Source organism: Molothrus aeneus, chromosome 2 (assembly GCF_037042795.1).
Source record: "Molothrus aeneus isolate 106 chromosome 2, BPBGC_Maene_1.0, whole genome shotgun sequence".
NCBI lineage: Eukaryota > Metazoa > Chordata > Aves > Passeriformes > Icteridae > Molothrus > Molothrus aeneus.
This window is the reverse complement of record NC_089647.1, coordinates 76,122,004-76,144,760: the sequence shown is the minus strand read 5'-3', so window position 1 is coordinate 76,144,760 and position 22,757 is coordinate 76,122,004. Positions and strand designations below refer to the sequence as shown.

The window sequence follows — 22,757 nt, the reverse complement described above, 5'->3', positions numbered from 1 at the left end:
GTTGTTCAGTCAGTCCTTCCAGATCTATCACACTATCTGCCACAATTTTTGTTACTTTTATTAATTCTTGCCAGTCTTCATTTCTTCCCCAACTCATCCATATGACTCAGGGCCATCTATACTAAGAATTTCTTCCCAAAGAATTTATTTCCTCTCTTCTTGCTGTTTTTCCATTCTTTCTAAAGGAATTGTAAACAAATGCCATTTTACAAGCTGAACATTAAAAATTAGTACAGCAGAAGAGTGACGATAGCAAGATACAGAACAAAAATTAACACTCAGCAGAACAAATTCAAGTGATCAGCCCTAGAAGTACTGGTTTAAATAACCATCTTTCACATCATCATATCTGGAATTAGTATCTCACCTTTTTACTCCCAGGATTTTATAATAATCCCTCTTCTGTGATTGCTTCAGCATTCTCTGGGCACGTTCCAGCCCTTCCCGAATCTGTTGGTCATTTTCACTATTGGCTTGAGCAGTCTCATAGTCTTTAATAGCTTTTATAAAAAAAGTCAATGAAAAAAGGTTTCACTACTCTACAAACTTCCAGTTAAAGAATTCAGCCACTCAACAAAACTGAAGCTATGTCATACAGAAACAGCAAAACTTTACTTTCAACATTACATGTTTTGGGAGTTTTTTCTTAAATTAGAAAATCATGGAATAGAGGAAATTCACTTTCACACATTAATTAGGTAATTTTCTTTCTTTAGGTTCATCACACTTGTGGGAAATGAAAAAGAAGGGAGGGTACCAATGTAGGTCACACCATTCTCTGGACGTTACTACAGCCACAAGGATGAACATAATGCGTATCCTGGACTGGGATGAAGAAACAGAAACCAAGAAGAAAGATTCAGCAATTAGTAGTTGAAAAGCTCACTGCACATTAGTCCCACATTGTTGTTCAACTGAAGGATGAATTAACCAGAGTCCTTAAATGAATATTCATTTTTCTCCCCCAGTCTGCACTCAATCAACACAATAGAAAGTCTCTTCCTCTTTAGTGACTATAAAGACAGATTTCAGACTACCAGTAAGTTCATATTGTTAGCAAAAGGCAAATATTGGCTTTTTACACCTCTGCATGCATAATATGCAAAGTTATATTTTAGGGTCTTTTTTCCCAAAGGCATGCTCTCACTTTTATATCAAGAGTTTCATTTCTCAGGAATGAAAGGAAGAGACGACAATTTTTAAGAAATTTGAGGTCTACACTTCTTTAAGTAAATTCTAGTATTATTGCAAGTGCTTAAGACACCAAGTTGATATATTCTTCAATATCAAAATTTATCAAGGGAAGCAAGCTGAAGTCTTTAATAAGACTGCTCTTCTTTCACTGTTACAATAATCCTCAAGCTCTCATTCGCAGATCCAAGTCTCTTAAGTTTCTCAAGTTAGACAAAGTACTTGCATCAGATTATTTCCAAGCAGATGCTATTTCTCAGCAGGTGTTACATTTGTTTTTCACTGTTTCTGAGCAAGACAGCAGGAAGTGCTAATGAATTTGTATTACCCAGACATCTGATACCACTGCAATCTTGTTTCAGTTACTGAAAAAAAACCCCTCCAAAAAGTATTGCCAGGGCCCAAACAATTTCCTAGGCTACTACAAATCAAACGAAATTTCTATTTATTTTCACATCACAGGACACTGCCTTTGCTGCTTAAAGCATTCTGGCTTCTACTTGTATTTTTAATAACTTGTCCAGTCATTAAAAAAAAAAAACCCAAAACAGGAGTGTGCACTAATATCTGTGCTGAATATATGCTATCAAAACTAATAAAAGCAGTGAAAATGCAGCGATTTCATTATGCTGCTTTATTACACCAATAATGTTAAGCCCCACTGAACTTCATCTGCTTCAGGTAATACTAGGAGGAGCTAGGAGAATGTCCTGCCAAATGCAGCTTAGATTGCTCAGCCTCACTGAGCACCACATCACCTACAGCACCATCGTGGAAACCTGCTCAGGGGTCAACTACCTGCCATGACAGTATTAGATTGCTCTTCTTTTTTTCTTAATCAACTTCCTTATTTAAGGACTGCAAGCATTAAGCACAGGGGAAGGTGTTTCAGTGCTGCACACTGCAGAAGGAATGCATCCAGCACACTCTGCAAGTACACATTGCCCCTTCCCTCTTTAATTTTGATGGTACACTTCAGCGTAGGGATTTTCCTCTTTGAGAGAGCTAACTGCTCTCTCCATCTGAGGGGTGAAGGTTGGAAGCAGGTGGAAAAGGATGGCAACTTCATGACCACAAGAAGTTTGCTATAAAGCCAGGAGACTTATTACTAATTCCTGGTATGTCAACTGAGATATTTAATCAATTCTTTTCAGTCACTATTTCTAAAAGCAGTAGTACCTCACAAGCAAACAGAAGAGTCACTGCTGCTTCTTACTGGCCTGCTATTTCAGGAAACTTCCTTTCATCCTGCTCCATGACATGAAAGGAACAACTCTTTTCCAATGTCACTTTCAGTTTAAATACTTCAGTCAAATCTAACTCTCATTATTTCAATACAAGAATCTTCATGATCTCTCAAAAGGTAATCATATTGTATCTCTAAACAACTTTGCTGGCTTTGGTATCTTGCCTGAGTTTTTCAAATGGTGACAGATTAATTCTGTATGTGGAATGATGGCCAATTTCCCATCAAATATGAGTAACTGCAGACAACCTACATCCATGCCAAGACTGTTAGAGAAATAACAGAACCACTTTATGCTCTTACTGAAACCTCTACAGTAGTAAAGTAGGGAGAGGAAAAAAAGAAAACAAAAGTTAGCATGTTTTGACCAATTTTGAAACAGCAAGGCAGGTTTTTCCTTTTTTGACAAAACTTGTGCTCTAGACAGATAGACTCCTGTACTTATGAGGTATGCCAGAAATGGAGTCATTAAACATCTGTCTCCATAGACAAGCCCTGGATCCCATGTGATTATGAAGTAATTAAAACCATCTCATAAACACAGCTATACAAAGTGAACTGCATCTTGAACACTTAACAATAATCACCTTCAAAGTTCTGAATTACAACTACTTTGAAATTTCCTACCTTTAACAGGAAAATAGGTGCCTCCAGCTTGAAAATATTTTTGAGGGAAGAATGAGAATCATTTTGCCCCTTTAAATATGAAAGTACAATTTTAATTGCTGTGGTGTTCTCTATGGCAAAGAGAAACCAGCCATCAAAAGATAAATGAAGACACCTCCAGGCAGATGAACAGTAATGGGCTGCAATGCTGTTGATGGAGGCTCTGCTGGAAGGCAGAGTATAACTACATCCACCTCACTGCTGTCAAGGGCAGGGGGAAGGCACAGGAGATGTTACACAATCTGGAGAAGCACAGTTCTGCTCTAGCATGGTTCTTCACTTGGAACCAGGCTAGGCCAAGCCCAGCATGCACCAGCACAGGAAATATGCTCTCCCAGACCCCAGGTATGTGCTCTGTTTCCTTATATCCTGTAACAGGGAGGCAATTTGCCCCAGCACAAGACCAGGTTGGCTATCTGCATTTGTGCAGAACCTTGTTAAAAAACTTTTCTTTCTTCCCATTCGCTACAGTTTGAGCCACCCTCCCTGGAGGTATTGAAAAGTGATGCAGATACGGCACTTGGAGACACCATGGTTTAGTGGTGCACTTGGCAGTGCTGGGTTAATGGTTGGACTTGATAATCTTAGAGGTCATTTCTATCACTCCATGTAATAGGATGCATTGTACAGAAACTCCATATGGAAAATGCAGCCTCAGGAATGGAATCAATTTACTCTCTGAGCAAGACTACAGAGATCCATGGAAGGAGAAGCAATGGCTGTTACCTTCTTCTGCCCTCAGCACATGCTAGGGAAGAGAATAGTATTATTTCATGCTGCCATCTCAAGACATGAAAATGGAACTCCTAAAATGGATTTACATTACCCTAACTCTAATCACCTTTTACCTAAATGCAATTCTCTGACACTGCTGATTATATAAAACATCTCTGAGTTGAGTAATCTGCACAGTCTCATAAAACATCCTGAACACAGTCCACTGTTGTAAAGACAACTCTGCTGTAGATGAAACAAGTACATTCCACTTACACTAATCAAGGCAAAATTACCACCAAGTAGTTTTGTAAATCTGCAACTACCAGGGATAATTAAGGATAACATGGTGTAGAATCAAAGTGCATGTTAAAAAAAAGCCTTTGAAACACTGACTACATTTTAAACATATACATTAAGCATGTGCCAATGGCATAAAAGTGTACCTTCTTCATACATGTCTTCTAGCAAATAAGCTTCTGCTCTGTCTTTCAGGGCATTCACATTGGTTGGCTCCAGCTGCAGAACTTCTGAACAAAGTTTGATGGCTTCTGTAGCCTGCTGATTCTAGAGAGGCAAAAGTAAAACCAAACTCATGTAGTTGTGGAAGTTTTGTTTCATGTTTATCTTGAAGACATTTAGAGGGAGATAAGCAGAATTACCTTTGATAAGCAGTGACAGATCCTTTCTTTGGCACGAGTAGAATAAACTGGGACTTCTGGCTCAGTTTTCATTACAGACTCATATTTACTGATAGCATCTTCATACCTGTTTAAACATAAAGCGTAATATCATGAAATGTAATCACTATCTCAGGGTGTTGCATTTTAAAATTCTTAAAATTCACAGATTCTCCCATCCATCTACCAAAGGACCTTCCCTTCAATAGCCTTAAAGTTGAGGTGTGAAACAACAGTGTAAAGAAAACTTGCAGGCACTTCAAGAATTACATTCCCATTCCCTTCTCTGTGCTGAGAGACAGAAGAGCAGGCACTAGGCCTACTGAGGTTATGCACAAGGTAACAACAGCAATCCTTCACAATGCACAGCCAAGGGTCTCCAGATTTGCCTCCTGTCCAACATGACACTCCACTTCAAAATAAGCATCTCCCCCACTGATACCTGAGATGGACTCAGTTCTGTGCTCAGAGTAAGAGTCCAGACTATCTGCACACTACAAAAGGTAGCTATTCACAGAGGAACAAAAAAGCTCCTTATGCCAGTTTTAATCAAGCAGATGTTTTCTCCTTTTCTTTTCACAAGTCACACAGTCAAGTGTTATTTTGCTGTGAAGGCCTGAAAATGCTAAAGTTACATGGTTTGAGTGAGAAACAGATTAGAACATTTACCTAAAAATACAAGAGTGAGACTGAATTCACGGGTTGCTACAAGTTAGAGAAACGCAAGCTCTCAGACTCCCTGAAACTTCGCTGATGCTGTATTAAATAAGTGAAAAGAGTCCAAATTCTGGCTTAATAAAACTGGCATCAGTTCTGCTTATTCACACTCCTGATGTACTTCATTTTAAAAAGCCACCTTGACAATATCTAGTGATTTGTTCAGGGTCCTTACAGCTGGATGTCATGTGCTTGGGAACACAAAATTGAAGTAAAGCAAGAACTACAAGAATATGGAGGCACTGTCTATCATCGAACAGGGTGCATGAAAGAAAAAAAGCTCATCAGTCAGAACCACTTCTGCCATCAAGGCACTGCAGAGTTACTAAGTGGTTTTAGTCTTAAGATATGGTGCTTTCATCACAGAATAGCTGAAGTTGGAAGGAACTCTTAGAAATCTTCTCATCTAACCCCATTGCCCACACAGGGCCACCTCCAGAAATCTGCCTACAACTGTGTCCAAAATGCTTTTGTATAACACTCAAGTGGGGAGACTCCATAACCCCCCTGGACAACCTGCACCAGTGGAAATGAGGCAGTGTAAAAAGCATATCCTAATGTTTCAAGGGAATTTCATGTTTCAGTTTGCACCCATTGGCCTGATCCCATCACAGAACACCACCGAGCAGAGCCTGGCTCCACCCTCTTTGCACCCTCCTTTCAGATAAATTGATGAAATCACCCTGTAGCAGAGAAGTCTCAGGGCAAACACTCTCAGCCACCCCAGCCTTTCCTTGCAGAAGAGAGATGCTCCTCACCTCCAATCTTAGTGGAACTTCACTGGACTTTATCAGTAGTTTCATCTCTCCTGCACTGGGGAGCCCAGTGCTCAGGTGGGGTTCCCATCAGTGCTGAGTAATAATATATGAGAGCTGAAAACTCCCATCCCTATGTTTGTCTTACTACCTGCTGCAGAAAGAAGCTAAGTATGCAAAAGGGACACAGTGGCATCAGAAGGAATCAGAATAGAATAGTTGCTATGCAAGTCAATATTTATTTTAATTGTAATTTGAGAGCTCTGCTCAGTACCCACTTCAACTGACAGAGGCAAAAAGCATCACTTTAATCAGCTCCTCAATCAGTAAGTTGGTGCCTCAATTGTGGGTTTTTTCTATTTTTTTTTTCCTTTATATAGCAGTGAATACTTACCTGCCTTCTCTGATGAATTCCTCTGCTGACTCGATCTGCTTATTGAGTTTCTTCACTTGCTTATAGAGAGAGAAGCATTGCTTATGGTCTTGGTCCAATTTCAGACACTCCCGGACCTCACTTTTCACAGAGAGGTAAGGAGAAGTGGGAAAAAAAAAAACACAAAACAACACACCTAGGTCACCACATACTATGAAATTTTACCAGGAGACATAATGCAGCATTTATAAACTGTTCAGAGTAACACTTGAGTTCTTTCACAGATCTCTCCCTTCATCCAAATATTAATATAAAGTAAGACCAAAAAGAGTCTTCCAAAATGTACAGGGATACTTATCTGGATTTGGTTTTAATTCTTTTGTATTGTCAAACACACAAAAGAGTAAATGCTACACTAATAACTGACTAAAGAGCTGAAGAGTACCTTTGAAGAAAAAGGCACTCTATGAAAGAAATTATATTCAGCAGTTATCAGATGAATAGATAGGAAAATTACCATCAATTGTAACTCAGATATATTACAAAATTCCTACATTCAAGTGTATTTTGTGTCGTTTGAAAGAGAAAGCTCAACTAAGACACAAACCTCCTTGATGGAATCTCAGCCAAGCCTGAGGCTGATGTTTCACCATGAAGAATGTTTAATCAGACTCTGATTAGGGAAAATGTGTGTCAAAATAGTCCAAAGTCTAAAAAAACTCAAAAAACCTCCAGAATGCAGTCATATGAAGGAATAAATGTTATGGATCCCACAGAGTCACCATAGCACAACCACTATGTCAATTTCAGGAAGAGATTACAAAATCTTATTTTGTTCCTAAGCACAGACAAAAATATCTTACAATTGGAAAAGAATTAGGCCTTTAAGAGGAAGAAACTAAGGGAAGGACAATAGATAGCACCCAGCAAGTTCAAGAGCTATAGAACTCTTTCTCAGCATTTCTCATGATGCAAAAATTAATGGTATCAGATAAGAATAAAGGAAAGAGGCTTATCCCTTTCTTTCTGATTCTGTTCTGTTCTTCAACAGCGTCCTCAATCGTGCTTTTAAATACCACCTACCCTTGAAATCACTGGGCAAAGTGATGGCCACCTCCCAAAAGTCATCATCACAGAAGTGACCTATGAGCTCACAAGATTAAGTAGACTCTGGAAAGGGAATGCCTAATGCAAACCAATTAATTTCATGTTTACTTTTGGCCAGCTATAAAACAAACTTTTGCAAGTATAATCACATGCAGTTTCCATCTGCCAAGGAAAGAAACACAGGCTTTTTCTGTTCTCTTCACCTTATTGAAGGGACTCTGTGGCAGAAATAATATTGGAAGGATTCTGGAGATGAAGGCAACACATCTGAAATTATGGTTGGCACAGAAACCACTTCTGTGCAATAGGAAGAATTCCATCATTTGTGCAGCTAGCCACAGAGCACAAACTGAACAGTCCAGACTGGGCAAGGGCAGTTATCTGCCAGATTGATGAGGGACATATGGGAATAAGACCTTAAATTTAACTCAGTATGAATAAAAGGACAGGGCATTATCAAAAAGTCATCCAGGACTGTCTGCAGGAATGAGAGGCAAACAGCTCTGCACCTCAAGCTCCTCATATTTGGATGCTCCTGTACTTTTTATTTATTCTTAAGCTTGTAACATAATGTAGACATCTTCTGTTTTCATCCTAAATTCAACAGAGGTTTAAGGTTAAAAGAAAAATTCCACTACAGGAAATTTAGAGAAGCACTTCCTTCTAGGAGAAACACAATGAAAACAGCACTTGTGAGCAACTCTGATGGAGAGGGACTCTGGCTTCTGTTTAAGGAAACAAGATGCCTGGAACCATTGATGGCTGGTCTTGCCAAGAACAAACATGGGTTTCTTCACTGCCAATCCTTAGTTTCTATAAAGGAACTCCCTTTATCAGATCTAGACCACAGATGATTCTCCATCCAAACCTCACACGAGAGATACTTCATGATTTATCATTACCTATATAATTATATTTTCTGTCTCAATTATAATGATTAGAGGAAATAGTAAAATTACCTGAGAGATAATTCATGGTCCCCCAGCTGATAATATATTTTGCTGATTTTATAAAAGGCTTCAGTATTATCATTCTTTAATTTGGCAGCAGCTTTCAAGTCACTAATGGCTTTGCTTGGTTCCCCTTCCTTTATGTAACACTCTGCTCGAAGTTCCCGTAGCTCTGCATCCCAAACACAAACCTTGAGAAATCAAAATTAAAGCTTGTTTTTGGTCCATAACACTTCACTTCTTTTTCTCCCCAAAAGAAAAAATCCCATTTAATTTCACTTTGCCAACTGCAACAGCATAAGGTTCAAGCTGCATGCAGAGCTCATGAAATTAGCATCTCTGCTTCCTGGTGGATGCTGTGATGCACCTGCCCAAATAGAAAAACAAAGGCCTGAAAATTTTGTAAATGATGCAATGAACTCATGCAGAGAGATGAATTAAATCTACTGGCATTGCTTAAACTAGGACAGTCTGTTGAGCCTCCAGGAAAGGATATCAGAATCATAAATTATTGCATCTTCCCAAAAGAATAGAGGTAATGAACAGCAAGGACCAAGCTGTCAGTTGTTCTCCAGGAAGAAGCCTGTGGGTAAGATGCAGCTCCACCAAGTTTGACCTTAATATCTGGATTTTAAGAATAAAGAGAGGTAAAATTGTCACAGTAAGGCAAAACTAATTACTCACGAGGAACTGCCTATCAAAATTTGATTTAGGGAATTAAATCTGTCTAAGTCTTATCAGTTGGTTGGAAATGATCTTAGAGGAGACTTTCCTGCTTTTCCACGCTACCTTCCCATAAACCAATTCCTGCACTGTGGCAGTTTCATCACCAAAAGCTCCAAGGTTGTAAACTCCAATTTGTATGTACAGAGTCATAGCAGTTAACTGTCTTTTAGTACATTTCTACATGACACACAAAATGCCCACATGATTAAGTTATTTACACTTGCATTATCAGGCTATTTACACCAATTAAGATTCAACAAATACAGCTACCTAAGGAACAAGAGGAAAATTCAGCTAGCTATCTACATTTTTAATTTTGTGGGGTTTTTTTAATCTTTTTTCTCAAGACTAAAACTTCATTTTCTCAAGACTAAAACTGTCTGCCTATATACAACAAAAAATCCAGATTAAAAAAAACCCTGTAACTCCTATACTTGGCAAAACTTCATTGATTTCAGAAAAACTTCTTCCCAGCTTCCCCAAGAATAATAAATTGTAGAAAAACAGGAAAGTATAATCAATAAAGTTATCTGTAATTGAAGTTTAACTGAAGTATCTTTAAGACAGACTATGACTTCTTCTGCAGCTAGTGCTCAGCCCTCTCCTCTCTCCAACACTATTACAGACCCAAAGTGCTCAGCAAAACTAAACTGGTTACACCAAAGTTATTTTCACATCAATAAAGAAACTATTAAACAAAAACAAAGATGTCAGAAGCTCTTACTTTCACAGTACCATTTGACTTAACACTTACAGCCAAGATTTCATCAAGAAGAGAAATAGCAGCTCCATAATCCTCTTGCTGGTAGGCAGATAATGCCTGTGAATGTAGGCGCTGCAGCTCATCAGATTTTGTCAGCTGCGTCTGGGCTTCTTTTTCCTCATTATTGCTAGGATTGGATTTGAGCTGCAAACATGAACAAGAAAAGAGACTCAAATGCTTGTTCAAGGATCTCTTTCAGTCCCATAAATAATCATATCATGGAGAACTGACTAAAACTGAGAATAAAGTGAGTTTCTAAACTCCAGTGGAAGCATTTCTACCTCTGAACTTCAGAAGAAACATTTTGAGATTCAATGCAAGATGTCAGAAGTCAGAGAAATCCAGTTCTTCATGCCTGATCAATCATCACTGGACACATCAAACACAACAGTCACTGTTCCCCATCACCTGCTGGATGTTGTGGACCTCTTTGTAACCTAATTAATTTACCTCTGCTATCAGCTGTTAAACGCTGGATTCCTCAGCAGCAACAGACAGCGTAATCACGTGGTCTAATTGCATCTCTCACTTTAAGCACTATACATGTTTATAACTTCATAGCAGAAATAAATGAAACATGTTCCAGACAGCTGTTACTGTGAAGTTGTGTTTCTTACATTTTCATCACAAAGACTGGCTGCAGCAGCAAGTTACGTGGCTACAACCAGGGAAAAGACTCAGCTGGGCAGACATGCATTCTGTTTCTTACATAGTTTTAAACAAGTCTAACAGAACTCTTATTTCTCTTAACCCCTCTCTCTGAGCAAGTGGAAGTCATTACATTAAACTTGCCTCTTTCATTTGGGCAGGTTTATCTTTTCTAAGAAAAAATTTAAAAATATCTTTCAGGCAACTTTACTATCACCCAGGAAGATACACATGGCCAGAGAGAATCTCAGCCGTTCCCTTGCAAAGCCAGGGAATTTGTAGCATTACTGTAGCTTGAAAGAAGCACCGACTTCACACTTGTTGCTGATCAGAATGACTTTCAAAGTTTAAAAGGGACAAATCAGCATGACTTTTTTGTTTGTTTTTAAGTAAAAACTTGTATTATCTTGCATTCTATACACAGAAAGTGAACTGAAGTCACTCAAAGACATCCAGTACTTTTTTCTTTCCCCATTTATCTTGAAGTGGCCACTTCCCTTTTTCTCACCACTAAGTTCTTGAAAGACATGTATTTTGTGCTTATGTCTCTAACATAATTCAACTTCAGCCCTCAGATGGTCCTTTACCAGAATTTCCCCTGGTTCTACCACTTGAGTATATGAAAGAGCCTAAATGCTATACCAAAATCATGCACAAGTCCCACACTGTCTTCAATTTCTCTTTATAAATCTTTTTGAACCCTATGCAATTTTTCATTTTACCTGGCAAAACTCAAGTTGTACCTAGACCTGAAAATTCTCCTTTATTCCCTATGTTGTCTTTCAGCAAGAGGAGAGGAACGTGATCCAAGTTTTCTTTCTTTAAGATTCCCAATATAAGTCTCATAAAGCTTTTCTTCTGGTTAGAACTCTGCCTACAAGCCCTTGATGCCGTGCATCCACTCTCTCCCTAAAATCTGGAGCTTGTAGCAGAGGCCAATTTCTACTCCTGTAATTTCAAAAAATACCAAGTCCACAAAACTCTCTGAAGTCCCGAACTCCTTAGTTCCAGCAGATTTGTTTGATTTCTTCCTTAATTTCTCAGCATTTCCTCCTTAAAAATTAAGAGCCTTTGGTATGGATAAGCCTTACACTTCCATAAAAACTTATGATAACATCACACTCCTTAGACTCACGGTATGTTTCTTGTAATGTATTTGGAGAAAATGTCAGCGGAATATGAAAAGCAATGTTACAATCATGGAGGCAAGTCCAACAGTAACCAAGACCATTTGAGCCAATCATCCTAGGTAATTTTAGGTAGCACATGTCCAGTTAAAGACAGGGAAATTTTTCAAGGTATCATTCAAACAAAAGTCATTGAGCGTGTGCTACAGTATGATGAAAATACACACTCATAAGTTCCTAACAAGTAATAGCATATTGCTATGATGTTTAAATAAGTAACATTAACTAAAGCAAAAAGAAGCCAGCTCATTCAGTTTGTGAAAAACATCCTGAAGGGAACTGAGGAAACCTCCATGGTTTGTGGTATCTAAAATCAAGACATCCATGCACTCAAGGACAGTGCACAGATGAAAGCCCTGCACTGGTAACATATCAGGTAACACAGCTAAAATGACAGACAGATGAAAAAAAAAAACAACCAAGGAAATATTTAAATACCTTTTATTCTTTAGTTCGGAAGCTACAGATGATCACTGTAGCACAGAGGAATGTATTTGGAAATATCTAATGCTATATTAAATATCTCAGATGGGGTTAAGAGAGCTTTAAACAGCCAACTAGATTGCCTAGTAACTTAACCCAATTTGATTAACTTACAGTGCCATAAGATGGCCTCTCCCACCTACATCCAAAACAGTACTGTTACACATAACAACCAACCATGGAAAGCTGTTGCCCAATGTATTTTGCAACAGGCAAGGGTTTAGATGAGAAAGCAATTTGCAATGTTCAGAGCTCAGTCACTTGGTCTTGGCTGACATCTAGTGGAACTAGAAGGGGTGCCTTCAGTGTCGAGCCTTGAAGTGTTTGTTCTTCCAAGGCAGACAGAATTGTCTATTCAGGACAGCTCCATTGACAGTATTTATTGCAATAAATTGCACTGTGTTACAGTTGGGTCTTAAAAGAGACTAGAATTTGAAAGAAATATAACAATTTTGTCCTTTCCTCACTTTCCAATAGACAAGGCAGAAGTTCTGCTCTAATTCTGTACCTTCCACAGAATTCACCAACTCAAATGCTTTTTTGAGCATTTCCTCTGGAACATAAGCAGAGTCACTGACAACACTGAAAGGCACATACACAGGACTGCCAGGATTTGCATTGTTTTTGTCACCTTTCCAGAAGGCCTACCATCAATGAAAGTATCCCTTTTATTTTCAGTCAAAATCACATGCTTACAGGTAAAATAAACATTCCAGGGCTTTCATGGCTCAAGGCCCTGCACACAAATGTTGATGCACCCCCAGATCTGTCCTGCTGGCTTCTGTTAATCAGAAACCACTAACCCAAACAGAAAGAACTTGATATTAAAGCATATGAACACTAAACCAAAGTTGTAGCAGAGAAATAATTACTATTCATACAGCAGGAGCAACAACTCTGTAAAATCACCAAAGGAATTCTGCTTACTCCTTGTTTCATGTGGAAAACCTGACCCATGTAAAACATTTAATCAGCTTGATTCATCTGTAGGCCAAAAGGAGAGGTTTCTAGAAATGTAGTATTGCTTAATATGTGAACGCATAAGTCTGAATCACACCCTCTTTCCAAATCTCATTATTAATTTCAGCCAACAGGAAAGTACAGAGTACAAAAAAAAAAGATAGCTAAAAATAACACATGAAGGCTGAATCTCAAGAGGCTCAGCTCCCAAAAAGGAACACTGTATCCTTTACAGCTAGGCATTTCCACTGCCTGCTCTCACACTAGCACTGCCTCACAAGGCAGTCAGTACCAATATGCCAGAGAGGGCAGGAATGTACAAACTGCTCAGCAATCAATCACTTAAAGATATTTAGGGTGTTCACCATGAAACCTTCTCCTGATACTATGAAATTATATAGAAAGAATTTGAACACATGAATTTTCTTTTCACAAGTACTCATTAAAGGACATGTTTATTGTTTTATATGAAGAATAGTTATGTTTTTTTAAGTTCTACACAAAGCCAATGGTCTCACAAGCTGTGAAAGTTTACCTGTCATCCTTCCCTCCATTTAGATGGGCTGAATTTTTCTTGCCCTCTCTCCCTCAAAAATCACTGCACCTCCTAAATTATTGAGAGCCCTTTTTAAGGAACATGACTACAAGAGAAGGAATGAGAAATCTGCAAGATTTAGAAAACAAGGAAAACCTCTCAAAGAAATGGGTATTCTACTTAAAGATTTCAAGGTATGTAGCACAATTTAACCCACTCCACACATGAACAATTTAACCTATTGCAAATTACTACTTTAGTATTTACTCATTTTGCTTGAATATATTGTACTTAACTGAAAATTATGCTCTTCAAAACAGACCACTCTAAGGACATAGACAATGTTGTTCACAGAACAAAGGAAAATGGAAGTCAGATTGAGAACTAATATGCTCGTTTCCTAAATTAGCTTCCGGGAAGAAACTCTGTTCTACTTCAGACTTAAAGCCTGATTGAGTATTGTAAACTATTTGACTGACCAAAAGCAGCAAATAAATTTTTGCAGCAGGTTTGGCAATAGGAGAAGATATTTTACAGTTGACTGGAGAAACAATTCCATATGCAGCATTAAGCAATACTTCAAGAAAAAGTAACTGCAGAGAGATGCACACAGAGACTCCCAATCAACCCTGACACTGCAAATTGTTACTGCAGCAACTGTGTCCTCAATTAATCCGAGCTGAATGACTCTCTCCCACGTTTGCAGACAGCAGGGCTGTGCTGCTATCAGACCACACACTCCTGAGAAACTTACTGAGGAAGGAGCAGCCAGAGGTGCCATTGCTATGTGAACTTCAGAGTAAGCTGCTGGAGCTCTGCTACAGACACAAGGACTGCCTGGTGCATTTCTACCTGCAAGAGCCATTCCTCGTTGCTGCCCTGCAGAACATACAGAATAACCACTCCAGTTTTGTCATCCACACTTCCTAGTAAGATTTCCATTAAACAGCTGCAATCTGGACCACACAGCTTCTTTTTTCATCGGTCTCTTCAGAGACAGCCAACAAGACAGCATCTGTTTCTTTGCAAATTCTTCTTATTTTGGCTTAAGGGACACATCAGCTGCTCAAACTAACAACTCTTGAAGAGCAAGCAAGAATGAAGAATGTATCTTATTCATACTCATATTTACATTAATTTTGTGCAATAGAGAGGAAATCTAGATTCACATTCTTTGAGGGCTTTTTTCCTGGGGTTAAATCAGCTTAGCTTTGCAGCATAGGGCTGAAATGCACAAAATACCCATCAAAACTAAAAATAGCCCAAGTGAGTTTTAGGTGGGTAATATCCAAGTACTTGTAGCTGGAACCTGCACAATTCCTGATCATGGAAAGAAAGTACTGTCAGACATTCATGAACATGGAGAACTCTGCAGATTAGGAGACAGAGGGATGCCACTGTTAAATGTACTGATTTAACTACTCAGTGACTAAATTAAGAGTCAACAATTCTTTTGCAACAGGTAAAAAGAGATAGGAACTTGCAAAGGTTGATCCATGATGTCCCTAGTGACTTCCCAGGGAGACATCAATATAGTGATATAAACCAGAGTTCAACTACATCACTCTTTCCTGAATGAAGGCTGCTCCCTTCAGCTACAAGTAAGCAGAGATCATGAAGTATCAGGCACACACAAGAAAGACTTTCCAAAGTGCTCCTTTGCTTCAGACAACATCCCATTTCATCTGCATCACTATACTGCAACTTCACTGGTCATTTATTCATACAAATGTTGCTTAGCTACTATGCCTGCAAAGAACAGGAAAGACAAACTCAGGCCTAGATAGCATATACTCTATAGAGCATCAGAGTTCAGATGTGACCTTGGCTCAGAACCCAACCTTAAAAAGTAGTGATGTAGCTCAACACTGGTCTCCAACTTACCACATTTTTGAAGTCATCCTCTGCTTCATCGAATTTCCCTTGCTTAAGCAATAAGTGTCCTCTTTGTAATCTTGCCTGAAATGAAACATAACTTTTTATTTACAAATGGGAATAGAGCAAACTATGAATACAAGTTTCATTTTAGTACAGCTAACAAGCTGAAACAGGGATCATGACACCCATTCTTTGTCTTTTTGATTTAACAATGTTCTTGTAAGGCCTCTTCAATGGCAAAGGATTGCTCTGCACCAGAACTGAGGGATAAAAAGCAGACAATTTTTATGAAAAGAACTCATGTAAGAAGTTTCACAAATCAAAGTGAATGTGACTTTCCACCACTTTCCTGATTATAATTGCTTACATATTAAATAAACAGCAGAAATAATAAACAATTCCCACATTTAATTATTTCATTAAACTCTCAGAATAATAGAAGCTATGTAAAAGGAAGTGATTTAGAAGACTTTGATTTCTAATATGAATATTTTCATACAACAGTGAATTTAACATTTGCTCCTTTATTGTCAACTATACAGGACATGCCACTGCCCACAAAAAAGGGAGGTGAGAGAATCAGTTTGAGAGGACTTCAGCATCATTTTCCAACTAGTGAGGCAGTCTCTGCATATAGTACACAGAATGGAGAAAGGGGTAGGCAAATCTGAGCTTGCAACAGTCACACAGGAATGCAATGAGATTAGGACAGTTACTGTGGAGAACAGATACCTCAGATCTAACGCTGATTAAGAGAAAAAAAACCCAGAGGCATCTGTGTGCTTTCTTCTCCCTGTCCCAAATGGCAAAGCCTTGGTGAACAACAGAATAACCACAAGTGAGAGAAGTGTTTAGTATAAATCCATGAACTTAGTAAAACTAGTAGTTGGTCAAATAACTGTCTAGACTGTACTCAACATCATTGCAAATTAAGGCACATACACCATTGCTATTATTTGACCCACTTTAAAGTCCTCTGAGGGACAATGATTCTCTATTCCTGTTGAGCAAAGTCTGAAAAAAACCCCAAACCTTCTTTGAAGCAGTTCTTTTTTTTTTTTTACACTTGAGCAATCTTCAGTTCCAGTAATACTTACTGATGTGAAGTCCTGCTTTAATTCAACCACTTTACTTAAATCGCGAATTGCCGCTTTAGATTTGCCCATGGCTAAGTACACTGTGGCTCTTCTGTAATAAGCAATGTAGTTCTCCGAGTCTCCCTCTGCAAATGAACAAACAGTAATCAGAATACTATCTCAAAGCTACTAAAATTTCTGGCACAGTGGAACTGTAATGACTAAAAATATATCAACCATCTGCCTTTTAAGCCACTGGAAACAATGGTATACATTAATAAGACATAAAATCTGCAACATTATGCAAGCAGTATTTTCTATGCAGTTTAATTATTTAACAATAAAGATTACACAAATACTGTAAATGCCAAATAATTGAGAGTGAAGGTCAAATGTGGATGTGTTCTTCAGCTTTATATGGGAGAACAGCCTCTACATACTAATAATGCTTTACCTCCAACTACAGGCCTACATTTGAAAGTACATTAATTCATCATTTTCCAGCCCAGGTGCTGATCACCATATCAGACACATGAAAATACTCCCAAAATTACTAATGTGTTAGTGCAATGTCAACACAGACACTAACTCTTTATATCATTCATTGAAATATCAGCAACTTCTTTCCTTAGTAGTAAAGTGGGCACCAGCATTCCCTCTCACCAGCAGACAAATGCACACACTATCAACATGAAGGCTAACTTCAGGGCCCACACATTCCATGTAGTCTCCTGGTCAAAATTCCAAGATCCAGCAACTTTAACACTCTCCAAGCTAGCACATACTCCTGTACAAGAGGCAAACATCAGTCTCTGAAAACAAGAAAAATATTCTTAATTTTCTTCTGTATGCAGTATTTCACAGAAACAGGTGACAGTTACTGTGGGCTCTCAAGGAAAAGTAACCCAATGTTGGAATACAGAAAACCTTTTACTATGCTATTAAAAACATAATAATCAATCCAGAATTTGCAGACAAGAACATCCGTATCTGAGGAACAGAAGTAGTATTTTTCTTCCTCACATCATTTGAGGTTAAAGTTGAACTTCAAAATAAACGGAAGAAATAGCACCACCAAAAATCTTATGCTCAGCAACGAAGTATCATAGCTGGCCACCTCCATTACCAAGAAGAAGCTATCTGCACTCTTCCTCTACAGTATCTTGGTTGTGGAAATGCTGATCTCCAGAGCTGAAATTTAATAGGCACTCCCATGCTCTATGCCTCTTTGTATGTCAGCATTATAAACATCAAATAAATTCAACTGTTACTACCCTTAAAAAAAAAAGCAGCATTGAGTCCTGAAGATGAAGGCTAAGTACTAATCGACAGCTGAAATTAAGAAACTTGATTAATACACAAAGGATGAAAGGCAGGAAAGAGCTAACAAAGAAAGCACATTTCAGCACCAGATGATTATCTGGTTTTACCTCAGTACTCCAGCAACAGTAATGAACAGCAATTGACACCCAGACAGAAGGCATAAGCTGGGATGGAAGAAAGAGTAGAAAATTTAACTGAAGAGAGGTAATATGGAGAGCAGTTTTCATCTATTTCAGATGTTTGAAAAAAAACCAAAAATAGACTGCCTGAGACAAGACAGAAAAATCTATTTACCTCACAGTCTACAACGATGCAGTACAGCCAGGAAAGAATTCTTACCTCCTCACAAGCACAGTTGGCAAATCATGCTTAAAATCTTTGCAAAAAGGCAAAATCCAAAGAAATCCGATGAAAATGAGGCAATCAGGCTAAAATCAGCATCCAAATAAGAACCCCATAAAGGTCACAACTGAGGTGGTCATACCATATTTCTACAAGCTGCTCTAGCACAGCTGGCAAAGCAGTGGGTTTCACCCATGCAGGCACCTCACACCACTGCTGCCTCTACAACACCACCAGGACCTGCACAGCCACACACTGAACTGGTCTCCTCATCAATCCAAGTTCAAGTTTGCCAACCAGTAATAAAGGAAAAAATCAGGCTGCAGCACTAACTGTGCACAGACCCCACAGTACATTGCCCTAGCCACTGTGCACTAACTGTGCACAGACCCCCCCCTTTGGCAGCAACATAGAAACCAAAGGAATAACAGATTGCATCTAGGTGGAACAAGGAACTTCCACAACAGAAAAAAAGGGAAGTTGCCTCCTCCATTCTCTTTATATAAAGGAAGTCTTGGAGAACGATTTTGGAGAATGCAAAGAAAATATTAATAACTCAGAAGCAAGCCATGTTTCATTTACATCTCACTATTAAACCAAGGCATGAGTTAAAAAATATCAACAGTACGACTCATCAATGTATAACATATCAGTAATATTCTTTTCACAGAGAAAAAAAATGCACTTGTACACATTATAACAAAATCCAACAACTTAAAACAGTACCATGCAATTAAGAAACCAGTGTTAATGGACACTGCTCTTTACTGGTGCTGCCTCTATGCTTCAATTAAAGGATTTTAATCAGCTAAGTTGCTTTAAAATTCTTAAAAGCAAACATTTAACTTCTCAGTTTGCTGAAGATGCAGAACACCAAACAAGAACAAACTCACTGTCTGACTACAAAAGAGGGACGATTTTGCTCTCCACTGCCAATTCAGTATCTCAAACATGAGAGCAGCATCAGTTTCATTGAGATACCACCTACTTCAAGATTTAATTAAGAAAAAATAAGAAGAGAGAAAGTGACTATTTTAAACATTGAATTTTTTACAGCACTGGATAGAAGAAAGCATGGATAAAGTCAGCCTTTCAAAGACATACTCATACTTTGAAAAACATCATAAAGATGAAAACTGATCTTGATGGGATTAGACAGACAGGGAATACCTCATCAAACAGTATCAGAGTCAATTATAATTCCTCTCATACAGCTAGCTTCTAGAACAACAGTGACTTAAGTGTTTATGAATTGTGTAGTTAATTTAACAGTTTTCTTTTATCAAAACCAAAGCATAAATATTCTATTGCATCTCTGCTGGCTTCTGTCCAAACTGCTGTATAAAGATACCCCAAATTCTGTGATTCATGGAATGCAATTTGCAAGAAAGCAGGATATTTAATGAAGCAAACAGTGGGAAGAACCCACCCAAAGGTATTTCAGTACAAGAGTCACCTCCCTGAGATACATACCTATAGCCGCATGAAAGTGAGACAAAGCATCTGCCAGCTGCCCAGCAGCCAATAACTTCTTCCCCATTTCAAGCTGTTTTTCTACTTCTGCATTTATTCCACACTCAGCTCCTTAAAGAAAAACAAAAAGATGAAAGTTCTGAATGAACCGTTTGATTACAGCAAACACATACAGTGATAATACAATACATGTAACAAATCATTATAGACAGAGGCAGAAGTCACATCCTCCTGCATTTTAGCTAATCTCAGAGGTCTTTTCCAACCTAAGGGATTCTGAGATTCTGTAAAGCACCCTGCAGTCTAATAACCTCATAGTATGTCCCAATTAGGATGTGTCAAAGTACAAAAGATATTGCTTTGCACCCCACTGTGACAAGGCACCAAATACACACCCACACATTCAGTAACATACTCTGACTTTCAATTCCAGAAGAATCTGGAAAGGACTCGTAACACAAACATGCAGCAAATACACACAAGTTCTAAATTAGAATTCATAACCCTGATAGTAACTTCATACTTAACTGAGAACTGTTTGGCTAGTTAGAGATTGGCTTCTCATCTACTACACTTGTCTCATCTTTGTAATTTCCAGGGCAAACTTTTACAGGACTGCAAGTTTAGACAATTAAAATTCTCACTCCTTTTTCCTTTAACCAGTAGCATGAAAACCATACTGAAGTGGTAAGTCTCTGAAGTGCCAGTTTGAGTTTAAAGCTAATAAATTGCTGCTGCTCAAGCAACAGGGAAAGACTATTGCTGAGAAGAAATGAGCAGCCAAGTGCAGGTACATGCTGTACGTACATCAACTCAGCAACAGCTTTTCCATTTGTCCTGCTTCCTGCAGTCTTCAGATCAGGGCAGAATTCCACTACAAATTATCCACCAGCTTATGATTATTAAAAAACTTTCACACTAGAAAAAATTTCATTTATTAAGAGGATACCCTATGCCTAGATTTAAGCAAGGCAATATACTGAAATCCTGAATAAGCACATTATATTAAAACCCAATGATTTATAACTTATTTCACTCAGGTTTTGCACTGAGCTGATTCAAATAGGCACTTTAAATACAAAAATGCAGCAGCATTACAGAGTTGTTTTTTAGAATCCAAATAAAAATGTTACAGTACAACTGATTGAAGGAAAATATATTCAAACTTCTCACAATGAAAAGTGGTTAAACCACAACGTATTTGTAATGAACAAACAGTAATTTCTTATCACCAAATTATCACGATTTTAGATGTAGGAGCTCTCAACACCTGGGACCTTAATTTATTTTTTCCTTTCTACACCATGATACAGCTCATAATTCTTTTGATTCCACATTACAAGAAAATCCTTGAGCTGTCTCTACTAAAATGAACAAAATCCTCTCTGCATCCACTAGAGAAAGTTCTGTCTGCTAAAAGACAGAATAATAAGTCAGCACACTGGATTCAAGGGCTCAACTCAATTATTTGTTTTAGAACAATGATAGAAAGCAAATTTTTTTTTATTAATGGAAATTACTTCATGAAGTCCCACATTTCCAGTGAATATTTTTTGTTTAAGTAGATGGACTTAAAACTGCCTATATCACAAATAATTATTATTTGAGGATCTTACTAAATGATTCATTTTAAAGTCAATTCTAGGCATGTAAAAAACGTATTCCCATTTTATGTGTCCAATTTGCAGCAAAAAAGGACATTCTTCCTTGCCCATTTCCCTTCACCAGCTTAAAGCTTCAATCATCAACTAGTCCAGTGTCCTTTAAAATGACAAAGCAAGTATATGAAACACAGTGAAAAAACCAAGAACTGAAAAAAAGCCTCACCACAAATTTCCCTGGCTTTGGAAGTATGCTAGCAGTAAAGCAGGTATAAAACTATAAACAGACTGAAGTATTTAACATGACCTAATACCAACTAAAAACTCTTAAGTTTCATCCCTCACGTGTTTCCCCATACACAAATACCTGAAATCTTTCAAAACTGGTCAGTTGGGAGTGGTATCCTAGAATTGGGCTATAAATTACTCTTTGATGAACTTTCCATTTACTCAAATATGGGATTCAATTCCCCCAGTCTCAAGCATCCTTGTTTTACACTCAGTCACATCAGAATAGCTCCAAGAACACATTTTTCCACAGTAAGATGTACCTACACAATGTAGTGTCTTTCAAACATGTTGTGTACAGTACAGTTTTACAGTTACATAATACCTTAGGTGGAAGAGCCATCTTTTTCCTTGAAAATAATGAAGACAATTAGTAAAACAATGAGAAAGGTGACCACTGAGAGCAAACAAGTAAGAAAAGCAGGAGCAACATAGATAAATGAAGAAGCAAATTGTGAAGTCCTCTAGATTCCCTGTAAAATACATTAAACATTGACATACATTAAACTATACATTAAACCTCAGCTCTGCAAGCTGCTGAATATCCTAAATTGGTGCATGAATCTCCAGAAGCAGCCTGCATCATCAGCCTAACCATGATGAAAAGTGACATTTACCGTAACTACTCAGGAACACTCTGCACTGACCTGATGGTTGAGCTGTTTATTCACAGAAATCTATGCTTATTCATTTTCTGGCTGTAGGCAAACAATTGCTCTAAATAAAGCAGCCCACAGTAGACATCTGAAAACTGATAACAGAAGCACAGGAGTCCAAAGACTCAAATTCTCTGCAACCTATTTGGGTACCTATGCACTCTTTGGTCTGGGAATGAGCCTAAGAAGTAAAGTTCAGCTGAGGAAAAAAAAAACACCAAACTCTACCCCACAGAGCTCTTTACAGCAGATAGACATTGGTGAGCTGGATACTACAGGCCCAGTTAAGAAGCATGCTCTACCAAGAAACTAAATTTACCCAAGAGATATGCAAGCTTACAACTTATTTTTAAAAACTTCCGTGTATTTTAATTTGCATATAATTTCTAAAGACTGCCTAAATGTTAAATATTCACCCT

The 22,757-nt window shown here is 38.1% G+C and overlaps 1 protein-coding gene across 1 annotated transcript in view; it reads right to left on the bottom strand.

The window, feature by feature from the left end:
* Positions 1 to 22,757, bottom strand: part of DNAJC3 (DnaJ heat shock protein family (Hsp40) member C3) — a 29,961-nt gene that overhangs the window by 4,657 nt on the left and 2,547 nt on the right. The window contains exons 2-10 of the mRNA XM_066545113.1: positions 19,794 to 19,904; positions 16,677 to 16,801; positions 15,586 to 15,660; positions 9,880 to 10,032; positions 8,409 to 8,590; positions 6,364 to 6,483; positions 4,480 to 4,585; positions 4,264 to 4,384; positions 368 to 500 (exon numbers count right to left, since the gene is read on the bottom strand). Of these exons, the coding sequence (XP_066401210.1) occupies positions 368 to 500; positions 4,264 to 4,384; positions 4,480 to 4,585; positions 6,364 to 6,483; positions 8,409 to 8,590; positions 9,880 to 10,032; positions 15,586 to 15,660; positions 16,677 to 16,801; positions 19,794 to 19,904 (1,126 nt within the window). The remainder of the gene's footprint in view (positions 1 to 367; positions 501 to 4,263; positions 4,385 to 4,479; positions 4,586 to 6,363; positions 6,484 to 8,408; positions 8,591 to 9,879; positions 10,033 to 15,585; positions 15,661 to 16,676; positions 16,802 to 19,793; positions 19,905 to 22,757) is intronic.